The sequence below is a fragment of the Salmo salar genome, chromosome 01 (assembly GCF_965601325.2).
Source record: "Salmo salar chromosome 01, fSalSal1, whole genome shotgun sequence".
Lineage (NCBI taxonomy): Eukaryota > Metazoa > Chordata > Actinopteri > Salmoniformes > Salmonidae > Salmo > Salmo salar.
In genome coordinates, this window is record NC_138291.1 from 168057724 (window position 1) to 168080567 (window position 22844).

A 22844-nucleotide genomic window follows, 5' to 3' on the forward strand; every position below is an offset into this window, starting at 1 on the left:
ACTAACCATGATTCAGATGATCATCCTACCCATGCTAGATTACGGAGACATAATTTATAGATTGGCAGGTACCGTAAGGGTGTGCTAGATGTGCTTTACCATTTGACCATCAGATTTGCCACCAATGCTCCTTATAGGACACTTCACTGCACTCTATACTCCTCTGTAAACTGGTTATCTCCGTATACCTGTCGTATACCTGTCGGAAGACAGAGATATCTGTCTATCTGAGATATCTACTGCAGCCCACATCCTCCACATACTAGTGACAGGAACGAGCTGTAAAAAACACTCAAAAGTTTTATCTCCATCTCTTCATTCAAAGAGTCAATAATGGACACTCTTATTGACAGTTGTGGCTGCTTCTCGTGATGTATTGTTGTCTCTACCTTCTTGCCCTTTGTGCTGTTGTCTGTGCCCAATAATATTTGTACCATGTTTTCTGCTGCTACCATGTTGGCTGCTGCCATGTTGTGTTTCTACCATGTTGTTGTCATGTTGTGTTGCTACCATGCTGTGTTGTCATGTGTTGCTGCCATGCTATGTTGTTGTCTTAGGTCTCTCTTTATGTAGTGTTGTGGTGTTTCTCTTGTTGTGATGTGAGGTTTGTCCTATATTTATTTTTTTATTTTTAATCCCAGGCCTTTTGCCTTTTGGTAGGCCATCATTGTAAAAAACAATTTGTTCTTAACTGACTTAAATAAAGGTTAAATTAATAAAAATAAATATTTCCCCAGCACTCACATCTCTAGCCATAAAATGCTTTGATAGGCCAAATAGTTCTATATTTGTTTCATCAGACAAGAGGACATTTCTCCAAAATGTACGATCTTTGTCCCCATGTGCAGTTGCAAACCGTAGTCTAGCTTTTTTTATGCCGGTTTTGGAGCAGTGGCTTCTTCCTTGCTGAGCGGCCTTTCAGGTTACGTCGATAAAGGACTCGTTTTACTGTGGATATAGATACTTTTGTACCTGTTTCCTCCAGCATCTTCACAAGGTCCTTTGCTGTTGTTCTGGGATTGATTTGCACTTTTCGCACCAAAGTACGTTCATCTCTAGGAGACAGAACGCGTCTCCTTCCTGAGCGGTATGATGGCTGCGTGGTCCCATGGTGTTTATACTTGCGTACTATTGTTTGTACAAATGAACATGGTACCTTCAGGCGTTTGGAAATTGCTCCCAAGGATGAACCAGACTTGTGGAGGTCTACATTTTCTTTCTGAGGTCTTGGCTGAGATCTTTTGATTTTCCCATGATGTCAAGCAAAGAGGCACTGAGTTTGAAGGTAGGCCTTGAAATACATCCACAGGTACAACTCCAATTGACTCAAATTATGTCAATTAGCCTATCAGAAGCTTCAAAAGCCATGACCATTTTCTGGAATTGTCCAAGCTGTTTAAAGGCACAGTCAACTTAGTGTATGTAAACTTCTGACCCACTGGAATTGTGATACAGTGAATTATAAGTGAAATAATATGTCTGTAAACAATTGTTGGAAAAATGACTTGTGTCATGCACAAAGTAGATGTCCTAACCGACTTGCCAAAACTATAGTTTGTTAACAAGAAATTTGTGGAGTGGTTGAAAAACGAGTTTTAATGACTCCAACCTAAACGTATGTAAACTTCTGACTTCAACTGTATCTGCCTCAATTACATTGTACCCCTGCACATCGACTCGGTACTGATACCCCTTGAATATAGTCAACTTATCATTACTCATTGTGTATCTATTATTACCTTTATTGTTAAGTGTTTTACTTTCTATTATTTCTCTATTTTTGTTCTCTCTGCATTGTTGGGAAGGGCCCCTAAGTAAGCATTTCACTGCTAGTCCACACCTGTTGTTTACGAAGCATGTGACAAATGCAATTTGATTTATTACTGTGACTTTGTCTGCGACTGCGTCTCTGTCTGTCTGTCTGTCTGTCTGTCTGTCTGTCTGTCTGTCTGTCTGTCTGTCTGTCTGTCTGTCTGTCTGTCTGTCTGTCTGTCTGTCTGTCTGTCTGTCTGTCTGTCTGTCTGTCTGTCTGTCTGTCTGTCTGTCTGTCTGTCTGTCTGTGTGTGTGTGTGTGTGTGTCTGCGAGACTGCGTCTTGGGTTGGGCTGTTAGTGGGATGGTGGTCTTGTGGTCTGTGGTTGCATGAAATCTCACTACATACCAGCTCCCTGAGCTCATCACTGTGAGAAGACAACAGGCATAAAGAGAGGAGGTTATTACCTTCTGCACATGCCCCCCCCCCCCCCCCCACACACACAAACACACACACACACACACACCTTTTCTCATTTCTTTCTGTCTCTCCCTCCCTCTGTCTCCTCCCTCTGTTTCTCTAACTCCACCCTCTAGCAGAACCAGGAAGTCCCTCCCCCTCCCACAAACTCTCTTCTGAGGAAACGAAACTGATCTGAGACTCTCTGTCGTCTGTCTGTGTGAGAGTGAACAACAACAGTCTAAATGGCTCAGCAGGGAGTTCTGCTGGAGAAGGAACAGTTCTGTTGTTCTGTCTGTCTGGATCTACTGAAGGAGCCGGTGGCTATTCCCTGTGGACACAGTTACTGTAGAAGCTGTATTGAGGGCTACTGGGATCAGGATGACCAGGGCATCTACAGCTGTCCTCAGTGCAGACAGACCTTCACTCCAAGGCCTATTCTGAGGAAAAACAACATGTTGGCTGAGGTGGTGGAGACACTGAAGAAGACAGGACTCCAGGCTGCTCCCCCTGCTCTGTGCTATGCTGGACCTGGAGATGTGGCGTGTGATTACTGCACTGGGACCAGAAAGCAGAAAGCCCTCATGTCCTGTCTGGTGTGTCTGGTGTCTTACTGTGAGACTCACCTCCAACATCACAATGATGTTCTTGTACTAAAGAAACACAAGCTGGTCAAAGCCACCGCACAACTACAGGAGAACATCTGCTCTCATCATGACCAACTGCTGGAGGTTTACTGTCGTACCGATCAACAGTGGATCTGTTATCATTGTCTGATGGATAAACATAAAGGCCATGATACAGTGTCAGCTGCAGCAGAGAGGACTGAGATACAGGTTAGACCAGAACAACTTGTTGGTAACTCTCTGATAAACACAGAAATAAAGACAAAGTAGGAAGGTTGGTTTAATAGGAGTGAGAAATAAACATAGTTATTCAAATTACATCTATCCACAGCAGAAGACTTATGAATACGGGTGGCAGGTAGCCTACTGGTTAATAGCATTGAAAGGTTGCTGGTTTGAAACCCCGAGCCGACTAGGTGAAAAATCTGTCAGTATGCCCTTGAGCAAAGCACTTGACCCTAATTGCTCATCTAAGTCACTCTGGATATGAGCATTTTCTAAAGTAAAAAAACATCATTCTGAATGAGCTTTAATGAGGCCAATGTTCAGTCTCTCTGATTCGTGTTGTGTACTGTAAAAACTCTAAGAATTCAACTGTGTAGTAACTGTTTGCTAAGTGATTGACAGGTTATGTAGGTGAGAAAATAGGTTAAGATGGCTGGCCTTTTTTAACAAACAACATAGATCATAGTTTTCCAAAGGGACTTTCTCAAGATTCATTTCTATCCTGTTCGTTACTATGACTTATTGGACATATAAAACTTGGTAGGTCAATAAAGACTGTTTCTCCACAGAGTCAGCTGGGAATGAGACAGCAGAAGGTCCAGCAGAGAGTTCAGGAGAGAGAGAAGGTGCTGAAGGAGATCCAACAAGCTGTGGAGTGTCTTAAGGTGAGTATTATTATTGACCAGAAGAGATGCACCATTTCACTTCCCTCCTCCAGTCAATCAGTGAGAGAGAGAGAGAGAGAGAGAGAGAGAGAGAGAGAGAGAGAGAGAGAGAGAGAGAGAGAGAGAGAGAGAGAGAGAGAGACTGGAAAGAATTTACAAAAAAACTGAACTAGAAAGCTATTTGTCTATAAACAGAGAGTACACAGCGGCAGAATACCTGACCACTGTGACTACTGTCACTGACCCAACAATAAGAAATGCTTTGACTATGTACAGACTCAGTGAGCATAGCCTTGCTATTGAGAAAGGCAGCCGTAGGCAGACCTGGCTCTCAAGAGAAGACACACTGCCCACAAAATGAGGTGGAAACTGAGCTGCACTTCCTAATCTCCTGCCGCTCTTCAGTCCCACTGTCTGAGTCCCACTGTAGGGAACGGGCTGTCTGGATTCCCAGTTAGAGTGGGAATATGTGGGAATGTACTCCTCTCTCTCTCCCTCTCTCTCTCCTTACAGCGTTCTGCAGATGCAGCCGTGGAGGACAGTGATCAGATCTTTACTGAGCTGATCCGCTCCATGGAGGAAAGGCGCTCCGAGGTGAAGGAGCTGATCAGAGCCCAGGAGAAGGCTGAAGTGAGTCGAGCTGAAGGACTCCTGGAGCAACTGGAGCAGGAGATAGTTGAGCTGAGGAGGAGAGATGCTGAGCTGGAGCAGCTCTCACACACAGAGGATCACATCCATTTCCTTCAGGTAACTATACTGTCTTGTTAGACCTATACATGATATGAATATGAAGTTACAGTAATGTAAATCTCTCTCTCTCTCTCTCTCTCTCTCTCTCTCTCTCTCTCTGTGTCCAGAGTTATCAGTCTCTCTCTAGTCCCAGTGTATCTTCAGACTTGCCCAGCATCGGTGTCTTTCCTCTTCAGTACTTTGGAGATGTGAGTAAGTCTGTGTCTGAGTTGAGAGAGAAAGTAGAAGACCTCCTTAAAGGAGAATGGACCAAGATCTCCACTACAGGTGGGTTGGAAATACCAAATCTGCGTTTAAACAAGCTGTCCAATTCTGATCTTTTGCCCAATTATTTGTCTTTTGAACAATCAGATCAGATTGTTTGCCAATAATTGTGCAAAAGATCAGAATTGGGCTGCCTGTGTTAACGAAGCCCTTTACTTAAATACAAAATCTCTTACCTTTCTTAACTATTGAATTAACTATTTCTATCATGTTACCGCTGCTCACAAACCAAATTTCCCTCTGGGGGCAATTAAAGTTTAACCGATTGATTATAATAACATCAACTTATTCTTATTGAAGGTCCTACAGCTATCAAATACAGCATCAAATTGTCATCCTGTGTCCTCCTGTCTCTCTGTCTCTCTCTAGGAATAGCAGGTCATAACAACCACAGCTCCCAGATGAAAGCTGCTCTACAGCAAGACGACCCCATGGAGGACAAGGACAGGGGTCAGGAGGTCAAACGCCGCCCAAGCAGCGAGTTCCCTGTTGGAAACCTGGTCGATATTGACAACACTCCGGTCACCAAATCACTGCACGGAGACAGTGAGAGAGAAAGGGATGGAGAAAGGGAGAAAGAGAAAGAAAGACAGAAACATAAGGAAATGGAAAGTGAGAAAAAGAGGGATGGAGGGAGGGAAGTTGAAATGGATGGAGCAAGGGTAGGAGAGAGGGATGGAACAACTGAAAGAGAGAGGGATGGAGGAAGGGAAAGAGACAGGGATGGAGCGAGCAAAGGAGAGAGGAATGGCGGAAGGGAAAGAGAGAGGGATGGAGGAAGGGAAAGAGAGATGGAGGGGGCGAGGGAAGAAGCAATGGATATAGGGTGGGAAAGCGAGAGGGATGGAACGAGAGGAGTGAGGGATGAGGAGGAGAAGAGGTCGTGCTGCTCTCTCTCTGAGCTGAAGAAAGTCCCTCAGTGTCACGTGGAGCTGGAGCAGCTGTCCTTCAGCAGAACTCACAACGTCCTCATAGATGTAAGACTCTCTGGCATCGCTCTGTCTGGTCTGAATAACTGTGGTGTCTTTGTTTGTGATTATGGAGAGAATGAGGAGGTAGAGTGAGATAGTTAAAACAGTCTAGCTTAATGAAAAATATAGTTTTTAAAGCGACTGAGAGTGACCTGGATCTTTACACCAGAAAATAAACTACAAGGAGTGTTGAAATCATTGCTCTCTCTCAGTGTTCATTCATGTCTCTGTCTACCTCCCTATTCAGGTGAATGAGTTCAACCATAAAAGGACATTGACACCTCAGTCTGGACATCATGTATGGCACAGTGACTTTGTTAAGATGCCCTGCTCACCAGAAAGCCTCATCAAGACTGGATGGGTGGGTTCATTGATTCATTCATTTACTGATGATAGATACATTATTTGTCGATTACATTTACATTTTAGTCATTTAGCAGACGCTCTTATCCAGAGCGACTTACAGTAGTGAATGCATACATTGGTTTATTGATTGATTGGTTGATTGGTTAATTGATTGATTGGTTTGCTGGCTGAATTATTGATTTGTTAGTTGGTTGAGCGTTAAGGTAGTTGATTGGTTAGTTGGTTGATTGGTCATTTGCTTGAATGGTTAGTTGGTTTATTGGTTAGCTGGTTGATTGACTTTTCCCAGGTAACCAGCTCTGAGCAAAGTCGGTGGGAGGTGGTCTCTGAACAGCTGGAGAGTCTGGCCAAGAAGACCACTGCATCAGTGGGTGACGTAGAGGTACGACACACACACACACACCTCCATTATCCTAACATTTCCTAACATGACTCCATCATCCTAACATTTCCTAACATGGCTCTATTATCCTAACATTTCCTAACATGCCTCCATCATCCTAACATTTCCTAACATGCCTCTATTATCCTAACATTTCCTAACATGCCTCCATTATCCTAACATTTCCTAACATGCCTCCATCATCCTAACATTTCCTAACATGCCTCCATCATCCTAACATTTCCTAACATGCCGCCATCATCCTAACATTTCCTAACATGCCTCTATTATCCTAACATTTCTTAACATGCCTCTATTATCCTAACATTTCCTAACATGCCTCCATTATCCTAACATTTCCTAACATGCCTCTATTATCCTAACATTTCCTAACATGCCTATATTATCCTAACATTTCCTAACATGCCTCCATCATCCTAACACGACTCTATTATCCTAACATTTGCTAACATGCCTCTATTATCCTAACATTTCCTAACATGCCTCTATTATCCTAACATTTCCTAACATGTCTCCATCATCCTAACATTTCCTAACACGACTCTATTATCCTAACATTTCCTAACATGCCTCCTCATGTTAACCTGGGTTTGGGGTAACAGTTAAGGAGGGGTTAGCATGTTTGACCAGTACTGTTTAACTGTGATCTACATGTTTCTCTCCACTTAGAAAGCCATAAAGAAATACAACCCAAAGTATGAAGCTCAATGGTCCTTTGATGCCCTGCATACCTTTGTTAAGGTCAGTTACCACTTCACTGTGAATGTCAACTTCCTCTAATGGTGTTGTTATGTAGAATTAAGCAATAAGGCATGAGAACCTGAGGGGCCCGACACGGAGCGGAGGGCCGGGGAAACAGCCCTTAGGAGGGTGTTATTCCTAATAATTCCCGGGTTTGAGGGCCTTATTGCTTTTGTAAAACGGTTACCAACAAAGACGAACGACACGCTTTCATTGAAAAAGTCATTTTAATAAGTAAATTAGTTTTATTTCATTTTTCCACCAGACATTATAGTCCGGGCAAAATCCAGTTGTTAGTTCTGAGATTCTGAAGTTGCTAGCCAAACAAGCTGGTCGTCCAATCCAAATGTTCTAAGCAAAAAGGTTGCCATGAAGGCTAGCTACTTCTTCTTTGCTAGCTAACCAACTAAGGCCTAGATTCAATCAGATGTTTTGGCGGTGTCGGAGGTGGAACTGGGTTGAAGCCATCAAATTGGTGAGCAACTGCTCTTGCGATCGTCACACCCATCTCACTCGCATTCAGAACGAGAAAGTGTATTCTGTATGGAAATAATTACGCTCACACTGAAAAATCATTCAACAACATTTTTAGGATTTCTATTATCCTAATTGAGGTGTAGATTACATCTCACATATTCCAGTGTTCCAATTTGTAAACAAGGCTGCATGGGATTGCAACCTGATCTCAGTGTATTTCGTATTATTCTGTAGGTAAATCCAAGACACTCCATTTAGTATGATATGTTACGTTTCGTATGGTATGTATTCATTTGTGGATGTCCTTCACCCATTTCGTATCCAATCAAATTTTATTTGTCACATGCTCCAAATACAACAGGTGTAAACCGTAAAATGCTTACTTACAAGCCCTTAACAAACAATGCAGTTTCAAGAAAAATAAGGGTTAAGAAAATATTTACTAAATAAACTAAAGAAAAAAAATAAAAGTGCAACAATAAAATAACAATAACGAGGCTATATACAGGGAGTACCGGTCCCGAGTCAATGTGCGGGGGTACAGGTTAGTCGAGGTAATTGAGGTAATATGTACGTGTAGGTAGGGGTAAAGTGACTATGCAAACAGCGAGTAGCAGCAGCGTAATAAGGTGGGGGGATCAATGCAAATAGTCCGGGTAGATATTTGATTAGCTGTTAAGCAGTCTTATGGCTTGGGGGTTGAAGCTGCTTAGAAGCCTTTTGGTCCGAGACTTGGCGCCCAGTACCGCTTGCCATTCTGTAGCAGAGAGAACAGTCTATGACTTGGGTGGCTGGAGTCTTTGGCAATTTTTAGGGCCTACCTCTGACACCGCCTGGTATGGAGGTCCTGGATGGCAGGAAGCTTTACCCCAGTGATGTACTGGGCCGTACGCACTACCCTCTGTAGTGCCTTACAGTCGGAGGGCGAGCAGTTGCCGTACCAGGTGGTGATGCAACCAGTCAGGATGCTCTCGGCAGCTCTAGAACTTTTTGAGGATCTGAGGGCCCATGCCAAATCTTTTCAGTTTCCTGAGGGGGAATAAGCATTGTCGTACCCTCTTCACGACTGTCTTGGTGTGTATGGACCATGGTAGTTTGTTGGTGATGTGGACACCAAGGAACTTGAAGCTCTCAACCTGCTCCACTACAGCCCCGTCAATGAGAATGGGGGCATGCTGGCCCTCATTTTCCTGTAGTCCACGATCATCTCTTTTGTCTTGATCACGTTGTGGGAGAGGTTGTTTTCCTGGCACCACATGGCCAGGTCTCTGACCTACTCCCTATAGGCTGTCTCATCGTTGTCGTGATCAGGCCTACCACAGTTGTGTCATCAGCAAACTTAATGATGTTGCTGGAGTTGTGCTTGGCCAAGCAGTCATGGGTGAACAGGGGGTCCCGTGTGGCTCAGTTGGTAGAGCATGGTGTTTGCAACGCCAGGGTTGTGGGTTCAATTCCCACGGGGGACCAGTACAGAGAAAAAATGTATGAAATGTATGCATTCACTACTGTAAGTCGCTCTGGATAAGAGTGTCTGCTAAAATGACTGAAATGTCAAATGTACAGGAGGGGACTGAGCATGCACCCCTGAGGGGCCCCCGGGTTGAGGTTCAGAGGGGCAGATGTGTTGTTGCCTAGCTTTACCACCTGGGGGCGGCCGTCAGGAAGTCCAGGATCCAATTGCAGTGGGAGGTGTTTTGTCCCAGGGTCCTTAGCTTAGTGATGAGCTTTGAGGGCACTATGATGTTGAACACTGAGCTGTAGTCAATGAACACTAATATGATACTGTATGTTACAAATCCCAATTCGTATTAAATTTTCAAAATGTACAATATGTTATGAATTTTCAAAACATATGATATGTTACGAATTCCAGCTAGGTGGCTAGGTGTTGTTAGCTAGCTCGCTAACGTTAGCTAGGCTAGGGGTTAGGGTTAAGTTTAGGAGTTAGGTGAAGGGTTAGCTAAAGTGCTAAAGTTGTCCGTGATGAGATTTGAACTCGCAACCTTTGGGTTGCTAGACGTTCTCATTATACGCACACCCATCCACCCTGACCAACCACCCTACTTTCATTTTTGTAACATAACATATCAAACTAAATGGTTGACTCTGATTTACATACAGAATAATACGAAATGCTCTTCACTTAATGAGACTCCATGCAGCTATTGTCAATGTCCTTTTTAGGTATAATGCCAGGACCCACTTGTGCATTAGACAGCTCTAACGCAGTTCCACCTCCGACACGGTCAAAATAACCATTATACGGATGACGGCTAAAGTGGATCTGATTGAATAGAGTGCTAAAGCTAACACAGAATCACATCAAGCAGCTGAAATGACAGCCAACTATGTCCATTTTCATTTGTTTTACGTTTGTTTCTATTGCCATTTATTTTTGATATATCCATTATAATGATGCTGATAAATGAATTGGCCTGGCTCAGAGGAGCTGAGAAGTCTCATGTTTATTCTCTCTATGGCACAGTGGAGATCGCTGAAAGATACTACTTTGTTGCACAAGTTGGAGAGGCAGGCAGCAAGGTTAAGACAAACCACAGCTGTTGCAAACAAAATGCTAGCCTAGTAGCATGGGAAAATAATGTATTGACACTTTTTCCCATGGGAGATTAACTTTATAAATTGCCTGGCTCGGCTGTGGGACAGTGGATGCACATGGATAATGCAAATGGAACAGGCATTACCCGGGGATTGTGGTGAATAACTCCCTGCAATCAACAAATCAGCATCCAGGACCAAAACAGCCCCTTTACAATGATATATTCTCCTTTCCCTCTCCTCTAGAAATCACCCAAAGAAGAGAAATACTACATGTCTGTTTTTCCTAAGATAGCAGAGCTGGCCTCCAGCCTGCCTCACTATATCAAGAAGGTAACAACATAGGAACTGCATTATGTACACTATGTAGGGTACAGAGGTAGTGTACTATGTAGGGTACAGAGGTAGTGTACTATGTAGGGTACAGAGGTAGTGTACTATGTAGGGTACAGAGGTAGTGTACGATGTAGGGTACAGAGGTAGTGTACGATGTAGGGTACAGAGATAGTGTACTATGTAGGGTACAGAGGTAGTGTACTATGTAGGGTACAGAGGTAGTGTACTATGTAGGATACAGAGGTAGTGTAATAGGATACAGAGGTAGTGTACTATGTAGGGTACAGAGGTAGTTAACTATGTAGGGTACAGAGGTAGTGTACGATGTAGGGTACAGAGGTAGTGTAATAGGGTACAGAGGTAGTGTACTATGTAGGGTACAGAGGTAGTGTACCATGTAGGGCACAGAGGTAGTGTACTATGTAGGGTACAGAGGTAGTGTACTATGTAGGGTACAGAGGTAGTGTACCATGTAGGGTACAGAGGTAGTGTACCATGTAGTGCACAGAGGTAGTGTACCATGTAGGGCACAGAGGTAGTGTACCATGTAGGGCACAGAGGTAGTGTACTATGTAGGGCACAGAGGTAGTGTGTTATGTAGGGCACAGAGGTAGTGTGTTATGTAGGGTACAGAGGTAGTGTGTTATGTAGGATACAGAGGTAGTGTGTTATGTAGGGTACAGAGGTAGTGTACTATGTAGGGTACAGAGGTAGTGTACTAAATCAAATCAAATCAAATCACATTTGTCACATATACATGGTTAGCAGCTGTTAATGCAAGTGTAGCGAAATGCTTGTGCTTCTAGTTCCGACCATGCAGTAATATCTAACGAGTAATCTAACAATTCCACAACAACTACCTTGTACACACAAGTGTAAAGGAATGAATACGAATATGTACATAAAAATATATAAATGAGTGATCGCCGAACGGCGTAGGCAAGATGTAATAGATGGTATGGAGTACAGTATATACATATGAGATGAGTAATGTAGGGTATGAAAACATATAAAGCAGCATTGTTTAAGGTGGCTAGTGATACATTACATCAGGATGGCATAGAGTACAGTATAGATACATATGAGATGAGTAATGTAGGTTATGAAAACATTATATAAAGTGGCATTGTGGCTAGTGATCCATCTAATTACATCAAGATGGCAAGATGCAGTAGATGGTATGGCGTACAGTATATACATATGAGATGAATAATGTAGGGTATGCAAACATTATCTAATATAAATAATATAAAGTTGCAAGTGATAAATTGATTACATCAATTTTCCCATTATTAAAGTGGCTTGAGTTGAGTCAGTATGTTGGCAGCAGCCACTCAATGCTAGTAATGGCTGTTTAACAGTCTTATGGCCTTGAGATAGAAACTGTTTTTCAGTCTCTCGGTTCCAGCTTTGATGCACCTGTCCTGACCTCGCGTTCTGGATGATAGCGGGGTGAACAGTTAGTGGCTCGGGTGGTTGTTGTCCTTGATGATCTTTTTGGCCTACCTGTGACATCGGGTGGTGTAGGTGTCCTGGAGGGCAGGTAGTTTGCACCCGGTGATGCGTTGTGCAGACCTCACTACCCTCTGGAGAGCCTTACGGTTGTGGGCGGAGCAGGTGCCGTACCAGGCGGTGATACAGCCCGACAGGATGCTCTCGATGGTGCATCTGTAAAAGTTTGAGTGTTTTTGGTGACAAGCCGAATTTCTTCAGCCTCCTGAGGTTGAAGAGGCGCTGCTGCGCCTTCTTCACCACACTGTCTGTGTGGGTGGACCATTTCAGATTGTCCGTGATGTTTATGCCGAGGAACTTAAAACTCTCCACCCTCTCCACCCTCTCCACTATGTAGGGTACAGAGGTAGTGGAATAGGGTACAGAGGTAGTGTATTATGTAGGGTACAGAGGTAGTGTACTATGTGGGTACAGAGGTAGTGTACTATGTAGGGTAAAGAGGTAGTGCACTATGTAGGGTACAGAGGTAGTGTAATATGTAGGGTACAGAGGTAGTGTACTATGTAGGGTACAGAGGTAGTGTATTATGAAGGGTACAGAGGTAGTGTACTATGATTGGTACAGAGGTAGTGTACTATGTAGGGTACAGAGGTAGTGTTCTATCTAGGGTACAGAGGTAGTATACTATGCAGGGTACAGAGGTAGTGTACTATGCAGGGTACAGAGGTAGTGTACTATGTAGGGTACAGAGGTAGTGTACTATGTAGGGTACAGAGGACTATGTAGGGTACAGAGGTAGTGTACTATGTAGGGTACAGAGGTAGTGTACTATGTAGGGTACAGAGGTAGTGTACTATGTAGGGTACAGAGGACTATGTAGGGTACAGAGGTAGTGTACTATGTAGGGTACAGAGGACTATGTATAGTACAGAGATAGTGTACTATGTAGGGTACAGAGGTAGTGTACTATGTAGGGTACAGAGGTAGTGTACTATGTAGGGTACAGAGGTAGTGTACTATGTAGGGTACAGAGGACTATGTAGAGTACAGAAATCGTGTACTATGTAGAGTACAGAGGTAGTGTACTATGTAGGGTACAGAGGTAGTGTACTATGTAGAGTACAGAGGTAGTGTACTATGTAGGGTACAGAGGTAGTGTACTATGTAGAGTACAGAGGTAGTGCACTATGTAGGGTACAGAGATAGTGTACTATGTAGGGTACAGAGGTAGTGTACTATGTAGAGTACAGAGGTAGTGTACTATGTAGAGTACAGAGGTAGTGTACTATGTAGGGTACAGAGGTAGTGTACTATGTAGAGTACAGAGGTAGTGTACTATGTAGAGTACAGAGGTAGTGTACTATGTAGAGTACAGAGGTAGTGTACTATGTAGGGTACAGAGGTAGTGTACTATGTAGAGTACAGAGGTAGTGTACTATGTAGAGTACAGAGGTAGTGTACTATGTAGAGTACAGAGATAGTGTACTATGTAGGGTACAGAGGTAGTGTACTATGTAGGGTACAGAGGTAGTGTACTATGTAGAGTACAGAGGTAGTGTACTATGTAGGGTACAGAGGTAGTGTACTATGTAGAGTACAGAGGTAGTGTACTATGTAGGGTACAGAGGTAGTGTACTATGTAGAGTACAGAGGTAGTGTACTGTGTAGGGTTCAGAGATAGTGTACTATGTAGAGTACAGAGGTAGTGTACTATGTAGGGTACAATGATAGTGTACTATGTAGGGTACAGAGGTAGTGTACTATGTAGGGTACAGAGATAGTGTACTATGTAGGGTACAGAGGTAGTGTACCATGTATGGTACAGAGATAGTGTACTATGTAGGGTACAGAGATAGTGTACTATGTAGAGTACAGAGGTAGTGTACTATGTAGGGTACAGAGGTAGTGTACTATGTAGGGTACAGAGGTAGTGTACTATGTAGGGTACAGATGTCGTGTACTATGTAGGGTACAGAGGTAGTGTACTATGTAGGGTACAGAGGTAGTGTACTATGTAGGGTACAGAGGTAGTATACCATGTAGGGTACAGCGATAGTGTACTATGTAGGGTACAGATGTAGTGTACTGTCGTGACGTTGTATTAGTTAATGTGACGACTGTTGCTCATCGAATGATTAACGGTTTATAATTGCGTGATTAAATGAATTAAGCACTGAATCAAGCAATTATTAACTCATCAACCTGGGGCACCATGGGAACAGTATTTTGATTGAGTTTCTATTTCCCAAATTAACTCAAAGGATATCAGAATATCGATTTTACAACAGTCGCTAAATTAATCAATTTCCTCTACAGTCTCATTCTGAACGTCGCATAATCTGGGAATCTGCACGGACCCGGGCTTCACCAATGAGTTTACCACACCAATCTTAGTTGATTATTTATTTACTAGCAAGCTAAAATGATGATAAAAATACACATACACAAAACACAGTATAGCTATTGATAAGGACTTAGTATAACGGGCCAACACACTATGCCACGTGTTACCCAAAATGGGGATTTAGAAGAGAGAGAAACCAAGAAAGTACACGAGAGAAATATACATTTGGGTTCATTTGTCAGCCATGCTTATTTAAACCTAGCCTTGCCCCGAACTGCCGCTCTTATGGGTCAGAATATAATGATGTAATTACGTGTTGCAGGTCTCAGGTGGGAAGCTCCGCGTGGGTCGTTTAGGCTTCTCAATGACGCACTTCTCCGGCGCAACTCTCTGGTTGTCCTCACGATGTCAGTGTCCTTCTTGGCTTAGTGGTCTGATCCCTCGCCCTTGATCTGAAAGGGGTCTTCTGAGGACAGACAGCTCTGTAGCTCAGAGCTCACAGCTTCGGACTCGAACGGTGTATATACCACGATTCAATGGGGAGTGGAGGTGGTTCGGCTTGAATTCACCCGCTTAGACACAGCTACTCGTCCGTAGCTCGTGTAGAAAAATATTTCTTTGTCTTCAACCTTGTGTTTCGTTTTGGGGTTCGTTGACTTTGTTAGACCTTCGCTGCAGCTTGGGGTCAATTAGTCTCCTATGTTAATTCTTCACTCTCCTGTCTTATACCCTCAGGTCAGAAGTGGGCGTAACCGCCTTTAGGGCAATTCTCTGGGCGGACCAAGTTAAGGGGCAAGGCCTAGATTTGACTAAAATCCTATTTTAGACACTACCTTCACATCTCATCTTTACCAAAACATTCTCTTTGATTTGGATATTTTCCACACAACGTACAATGTATAAACATCAGGCATATACTGGGAAAACTCTTAAAGGTACAATGTTTTCATAATAACGTCATCTCTTAACCTTTAATAACAATTCAAAAGTTACATACATTTTCATATTCCACCTCTCGTCATGACCACCATTGTGGCTGACGGAAACCATTGTTCCAAAGTCCCTTTATTGCATGTTTAATGTTCTGAGGCCAGAATTCCATTGTGAGGACAAAGGAATTTCTCTGTGGCCTAAGGTTTATTATGGCGTGAGGGGTCATAAAACCCCCACATCTTCAGACCCCTAGATCTCTCCTCCTCTGTTGGGGTTTTGGGAGATAATCTGTAGGGTGGTGGTCTCCTGTACCCTGACCTGATCAGGACAGTCATGACAGTACTATGTAGGGTACAGATTGTAAAGGTGTGTGTTCTCTACTCAATACTGCCCCCGAGCCCCAAAAGGTTAAATGTGTGTGTGTCCGCTTGCGTGCGTGCGTGCGTGCGTGCGTGCGTGCGTGCGTGTGTGTGTGTGTGCGTGTGTGTGTGTGTGTGTGTGTGTGTGTGTGTGTGTGTGTGTGTGTGTGTGTGTGTAGGCTATCCCTCTACTCCAGAAGGGCCAGACTCAGTCCATCACGTTGTCCCAGGGTCAGATAGCTTGTCTGCTGGCCAACGCCTTCTACTGCACCTTCCCCCACCGCAACTCCCCCAACCCCAGAGCAGAGTACCACAACTACCCCACCATCAACTTTAACAGGTCAGAACACACACAACAAACTCCACTGAGGACCCACACACACATAGAGACAAACACAAAGTATTCCAACTTCAACAGATGATAACATGTGACCACTCTATCTCTCTGTGTTGTCAGTCTGTTTGAAAAGTGGTCTGAGAGGAAGAGAGAGAAGCTGAGAGCCCTCCTTCATTACTTCCACACTGTCACAGACCCAGGTAAGTTACTACCACACACTACTATAGTCACTATAATGACTGGAATACAAGTACTGTAGGGTACAGAATGAGTGTATTATGTAGGTTACAGGAACCTATTTAAGACTGTCTGATGAGTGTCGATGAGGAATACCCTCTGATAATAGTTGCTGTGGGAACCAGATTTACCTGTCTGAACTTTAACCCTTGTTGTTGCCATGACAGCGACCAGGCCCAGTGGACTGGTGACCTTTGAGAGGCGCTACATCAGAGACAGAGACATGCCCAACTGGAGGAGGTGAACTCACACACACATGCACACACACACACACACACACACACACACATGCGCACGCGCACGCGCACACACACACAAACACACAGACAAACTTAATATGTCCCCTCTTGTCTTTCTCTGTGTGTCAGTTGTAAGGAGACTGTTCCTAAACTCCACGTCACCTCAGCAGGCTGCATAGAGGAACAGGGAGCAGGGATGCTACAGGTGTGTGTGTGTGTGTGTGGTGTGTGTGTGGTGTGTGTGTGTGTGTGTGTGTGTGTGTGTGTGTGTGTGTGTGTGTGTGTGTGTGTGTGTGTGTGTGTGTGTGTGTGTGTGTGTGTGTGTGTGTGCGTGTGTGTGTGGTGGTAGTTTGTATATGTGTAATAATATATGTGTGTGTAATGCTGTGGACGTGTTTAACTATACTTCCAGGAACCAGAAGTCCCCACAACTGGGGACATTTTGTTAGTTGGGTTAAGGTTAGGTTTAGGGGTTAGGGAAAATAGGCTTTTGAATGGGACGGAATTTTGTGTGTGTGTGTGTGTGTGTGTGTGTGTGTGTGTGTGTGTGTGTGTGTGTGTGTGTGTGTGTGTGTGTGTGTGTGTGTGTGTGTGTGTGTGTGTGTGTGTGTGTTGCAGGTGGACTTTGCCTGTAACATGATAGGAGGTGGAGTGTTGGGCTCAGGTCTGGTTCAGGAGGAGATTCTGTTCCTGATGAACCCAGAACTCATCGTATCTCGACTCTTCACTGAGAAACTAGGAGACAATGAGTGTCTCTTCATCACAGGTGTGTGTGTGTGATCACAGGTAATATCATCTCTCCTCCTCTCCCTTTCCCTCCTTCACATCTCTCTCTCTCTCTGTAGGTTCTCAACAGTTCAGTCAGTACAGTGGCTACAGCGACACTTTTAAGTGGGTAGGGCCTCACAGAGACAACATTGAGAGGTGAGCTCACTCACTCACTATCTCACTCACTCACTCACTCACTCACACACACACTCACTCACTCACTCACGTACCCGCTAAAATCCCTGATTGCTCTGCCTGTGTTTGCAGGGATGAGTGGCAGAGGCTACACAGGCAGATTGTGGCCATGGATGCTCTCCACTTCAGAAACCAGAGAGAACAGTACAACATGAAACAGGTCACCAGGGAACTCAACAAGGTGAGAGACAACCCTCCTCTCCTGTAGGGGCCAGATTACAGCTGATTAGTTGAATCAGGTGTGCTAGCTAGAGCAGGGCTGGAGATAAATCTGATGTCGGTGGTCTCCTGTAATATCCTCCCTCAGGCGTACTGTGGCTTTAAGGCAGATGACAACACTCACCCAGACTTCCTTCCTGACATCGCCACGGGCAACTGGGGCTGCGGAGCCTTCAATGGAGACCACAAACTTAAAGGTACCCCTAACTGTTAACCCCTTGCTTAAAGGTACCCCTAACTGTTAACCCCTTACTTAAAGGTACCCCTAACTGTTAACCCCTTACTTAAAGGTACCCCTAAATGTTAACCCCTTACTTAAAGGTACCCCTAACTATTAACCCCTTACTTAAAGGTACTCTTAACTGTTAACCCCTTACTTAAAGGTACCCCTAACTGTTAACCCCTTACTTAAAGGTACCCCTAACTATTAACCCCTTACTTAAAGGTACCCCTAACTGTTAACCCCTTACTTAAAGGTACCCCTAACTGTTAACCCCTTACTTAAATCTACCCCTAACTGTTAACCCCTTACTTAAAGGTACCCCTAACTATTAACCCCTTACTTAAAGGTACCCCTAACTGTTAACCCCTTACTTAAAGGTACTCTTAACTGTTAACCCCTTACTTAAAGGTACCCCTAACTATTAACCCCTTACTTAAAGGTACCCCTAACTGTTAACCCCTTACTTAAAGGTACCCCTAACTATTAACCCCTTACTTAAAGGTACCCCAAACTGTTAACCCCTTACTTAAAGGTACCCCTAACTGTTAACCCCTTACTTAAAGGTACCCCTAACTGTTAACCCCTTACTTAAATCTACCCCTAACTGTTAACCCCTTACTTAAAGGTACCCTTAACTGTTAACCCCTTACTTAAAGGTACCCCTTACTATTAACCCCTTACTTAAAGGTACCCTTAACTGTTAACCCCTTACTTAAAGGTACCCCTAACTGTTAACCCCTTACTTAAAGGTACTCTTAACTGTTAACCCCTTACTTAAAGGTACCCCTAACTGTTAACCCCTTACTTAAAGGTACCCCTAACTGTTAACCGCTGACCCTTAAGTTAAAGGTACCCCTAACTGTTAACCCCTTACTTAAAGGTACTCTTAACTGTTAACCCCTTACTTAAAGGTACCCCTAACTATTAACCCCTTACTTAAAGGTACCCCTAACTGTTAACCCCTTACTTAAAGGTACCCCTAACTATTAACCCCTTACTTAAAGGTACCCCTAACTGTTAACCCCTTACTTAAAGGTACTCTTAACTGTTAACCCCTTACTTAAAGGTACCCCAAACTGTTAACCCCTTACTTAAAGGTACTCTTAACTGTTAACCCCTTACTTAAAGGTACCCTTAACTGTTAACCCCTTACTTAAAGGTACCCCTAACTATTAACCCCTTACTTAAATCTACCCCTAACTGTTAACCCCTTACTTAAAGGTACCCCTAACTGTTAACCCCTTACTTAAAGGTACTCTTAACTGTTAACCCCTTACTTAAAGGTACCCCTAACTATTAACCCCTTACTTAAAGGTACCCCTAACTGTTAACCCCTTACTTAAAGGTACCTCTAACTGTTAACCCCTTACTTAAAGGTACCCCTAACTGTTAACCCCTTACTTAAAGGTACCCCTAACTGTTAACCCCTTACTTAAAGGTACCCCTAACTGTTAACCCCTTACTTAAAGGTACCCCTAACTGTTAACCCCTTACTTAAAGGTACCCCTAACTGTTAACCCCTTACTTAAAGGTACTCTTAACTGTTAACCCCTTACTTAAAGGTACCCCTAACTATTAACCCCTTACTTAAAGGTACCTCTAACTGTTAACCCCTTACTTAAAGCTACCCCTAACTGTTAACCCCTTACTTAAAGGTACCCCTAACTATTAACCCCTTACTTAAAGGTACCCCTAACTGTTAACCCCTTACTTAAAGGTACCCCTAACTGTTAACCGCTGACCCTTAAGTTAAAGGTACCTCTAACTGTTAACCCCTTACTTAAAGGTACCCCTAACTGTTAACCCCTTACTTAAAGGTACTCTTAACTGTTAACCCCTTACTTAAAGGTACCCCTAACTGTTAACCCCTTACTTAAATCTACCCCTAACTGTTAACCGCTGACCCTTAAGTTAAAGGTACCTCTAACTGTTAACCCCTTACTTAAAGGTACCCCTAACTGTTAACCCCTTACTTAAAGGTACCCCTAACTGTTAACCCCTTACTTAAAGGTACCCCTAACTGTTAACCGCTGACCCTTAAGTTAAAGGTACCCCTAACTGTTAACCCCTTACTTAAAGGTACTCTTAACTGTTAACCCCTTACTTAAAGGTACCCCTAACTATTAACCCCTTACTTAAAGGTACCTCTAACTGTTAACCCCTTACTTAAAGCTACCCCTAACTGTTAACCCCTTACTTAAAGGTACCCCTAACTGTTAACCCCTTACTTAAAGGTACCCCTAACTGTTAACCCCTTACTTAAAGGTACCCCTAACTGTTAACCCCTTACTTAAATCTACCCCTAACTGTTAACCCCTTACTTAAAGGTACCCCTAACTGTTAACCCCTTACTTAAAGGTACCCCTAACTGTTAACCGCTGACCCTTAAGTTAAAGGTACCCCTAACTGTTGACCCTGGCTCCTAACCCCCCAAACACTAACTCAACTCTACCCACAGGATATTCCACAGAGACCCACTCTGAAAATTCACACAAAATAATACTGTGATCAGATTGGTTGTTTTTCCCCTCCCAGCTCTGATCCAGCTGATGGCTGCAGCCAGGGCCAAGAGGGGCGTGGCCTTCTTCACATTCAATAACCTCAGCTTGGAGAGAGAGCTGAAGAACATGCACCACCTACTGGTCACACTCAGAACTACAGTGGGTGAGTTAGTACACACATAACTACAGTGGGTGAGTTAGTACACACAGAACTACAGTGGGTGAGTTAGTACACACAGAACTACAGTGGGTGAGTTAGTACACACAGAACTACAGTGGGTGAGTTAGTACACACAGAACTACAGTGGATGAGTTAGAACACACAGAACTACAGTGGGTGAGTTAGTACATACATAACTACAGTGGGTGAGTTAGTACACACAGAACTACAGTGGGTGAGTTAGTACACACAGAACTACAGTGGGTGAGTTAGTACACACAGAACTACAGTGAGTGAGTTAGTACACACAGAACTACAGTGGGTGAGTTAGTACACACAGAACTACAGTGGGTGAGTTAGTACACACATAACTACAGTGGGTGAGTTAGTACACACAGAACTACAGTGGGTGAGTTAGTACACACAGAACTACAGTGGGTGAGTTAGTACACACAGAACTACAGTGGGTGAGTTAGTACACACAGAACTACAGTGGGTGAGTTAGTACACACAGAACTACAGTGGGTGAGTTAGTACACACAGAACTACAGTGGGTGAGTTAGTACACACAGAACTACAGTGGGTGAGTTAGTACACACAGAACTACAGTGGGTGAGTTAGTACACACAGCACTACAGTGGGTGAGTTAGTACACACAGAACTACAGTGGGTGAGTTAGTACACACAGAACTACAGTGGGTGAGTTAGTACACACAGAACTACAGTGGGTGAGTAACTATAGTAAATATTAGACTGCAGGAGGTGGAACCTGATCTGAAAGTCCTCCTTCCCTTCACTGTGTTTAGTCAAACCTCATATCCTCCTAGTGGCCGTGTAAATCAAGTTTGATTGATTGATTCCTCTCCCCTGTTTCAGGTGAGCTGTATGAGTTGCTGGTTGACTACTGTGCTGTGACACAGTTGGCTCACACACATGTGGACCTGTTTGATTGGATCAGGAATACCCTGAAACACAGGAGTCAGCTGTGAGGACACATCTCCATACTCTAAAGGAGCTTCCTTTCCTTGTTTCCTTTCCTTTTTTCACATTATTGAGATGCACCCCAGAGAGAGGCTCTATGAATGATCAGTGGATAGAAACATGGTACAATTCCAAGTAATGGTTGATTATGAATGTGTTTGTCTTTCACTGTTACACTCTTACTAAATCAAACTGATACATTTGTAACTACTGCATACTGAACTATTTAGAAAACTACTAAATATGATGATAAAAAAAAGCTAATGAAATGATGTCAGCAAAATCAGGGGTCCTGCTTTTTGATTTCTCCCTTGATGATAGCCAACAACTTAACCAGCACTGGAAACTATGCACATCACAGGAGGTTGGTGGCACCTTAATTTGGGAGGACAGGCTTGTGGTAATGGCTAGAGCGGAATCAGTGGAATGGTATCAAATACATCAAACATATGGTTTCTATGTGTTTGATGCCATTCCAATTTCTCCTTTCCGGCCATTATTATGAGCAGTTCTCCTCTCAGCAGCCTGCTGTGATGCACATGAAGTGTACAGTAAAATACTCTAGAATTATTATTATTTTTAAATGATGAATAAATTCCTCTTTATAATCCAGTAATAAATTCCTCTTTATAATCCAGTTTTTATTTTGTGGCTGTTTTTAGCACCATAGCGTTTTGAGCATTGAGACTGTTTTCAACATTTTGGCTGACACATACACACACTTAAAACAAGGACTTGTGGGCCAACATCTTTATGCACCTCTGCTATTGTCACTCTAACGGTGTAACCAAGGACAGATTGTTTAACCAATCAGCATTATGATGACCCCTGACCCATACAGAATGTGTCTGGAAATGATGACTGTACTGTTAGCTTTGGCTGAGACAGACAGACGCTAGGCTAGCTGTTGTGTTTAGTTCTGTTGCAGAACCCTTATTCTGTACTATAACCCTGTTTTCAATACACATTTTCAGAGGCATATACCTGTACATAATATAGTACAGTACATATACACATTTACATAATCTGCCACTAAACTAGGTTGTTGTTGATCAACCCGATTTTCAGCTATTGGAACATTTAGTGACATGAGTAGATTTTTTTTAAAGAAGATGGCAGGATAGGAGCAAAAGCAGGGAGATAAAGTAGAGTTTATTTAAGGAGAACGGAATTCTGAACTACTTTTGTATTTGTTATGTATTATTTATGATATACACAGGCCCCATGCTGGGATTGAATAGGGATCCCCACCCCATTACTAGTACTGGGCTCACTAGAGTGGTAGATTGTTCACCAGGACCAGGT

At 43.3% G+C, this 22844-nt stretch overlaps 1 protein-coding gene across 2 annotated transcripts; it reads left to right on the top strand.

The window, feature by feature from the left end:
* The first annotated feature begins 2394 nt into the window (after positions 1-2394).
* On the top strand, positions 2395-22176 carry LOC106568955 (uncharacterized). Of its 2 annotated transcripts, XM_045692980.2 has the most exons (19): positions 2396-3047; positions 3632-3727; positions 4241-4474; positions 4585-4744; positions 5111-5718; positions 5960-6073; positions 6368-6460; positions 7151-7222; positions 10502-10588; positions 15859-16019; positions 16137-16216; positions 16421-16493; positions 16622-16697; positions 17111-17258; positions 17338-17416; positions 17528-17636; positions 17763-17871; positions 20433-20561; positions 21435-22176. In XM_045692980.2, exons 1-19 carry the CDS (start codon positions 2457-2459, stop codon positions 21545-21547), a joined length of 3132 nt encoding a protein of 1043 aa, XP_045548936.1. In that variant the 5' UTR covers positions 2396-2456; the 3' UTR covers positions 21548-22176. The 2 variants fall into 2 exon arrangements, with proteins under 2 accessions (XP_045548939.1, XP_045548936.1); XM_045692983.2 differs by lacking the exon at positions 10502-10588 and having other exon boundaries at positions 2395-3047.
* The last annotated feature ends 668 nt before the right edge of the window (positions 22177-22844 follow it).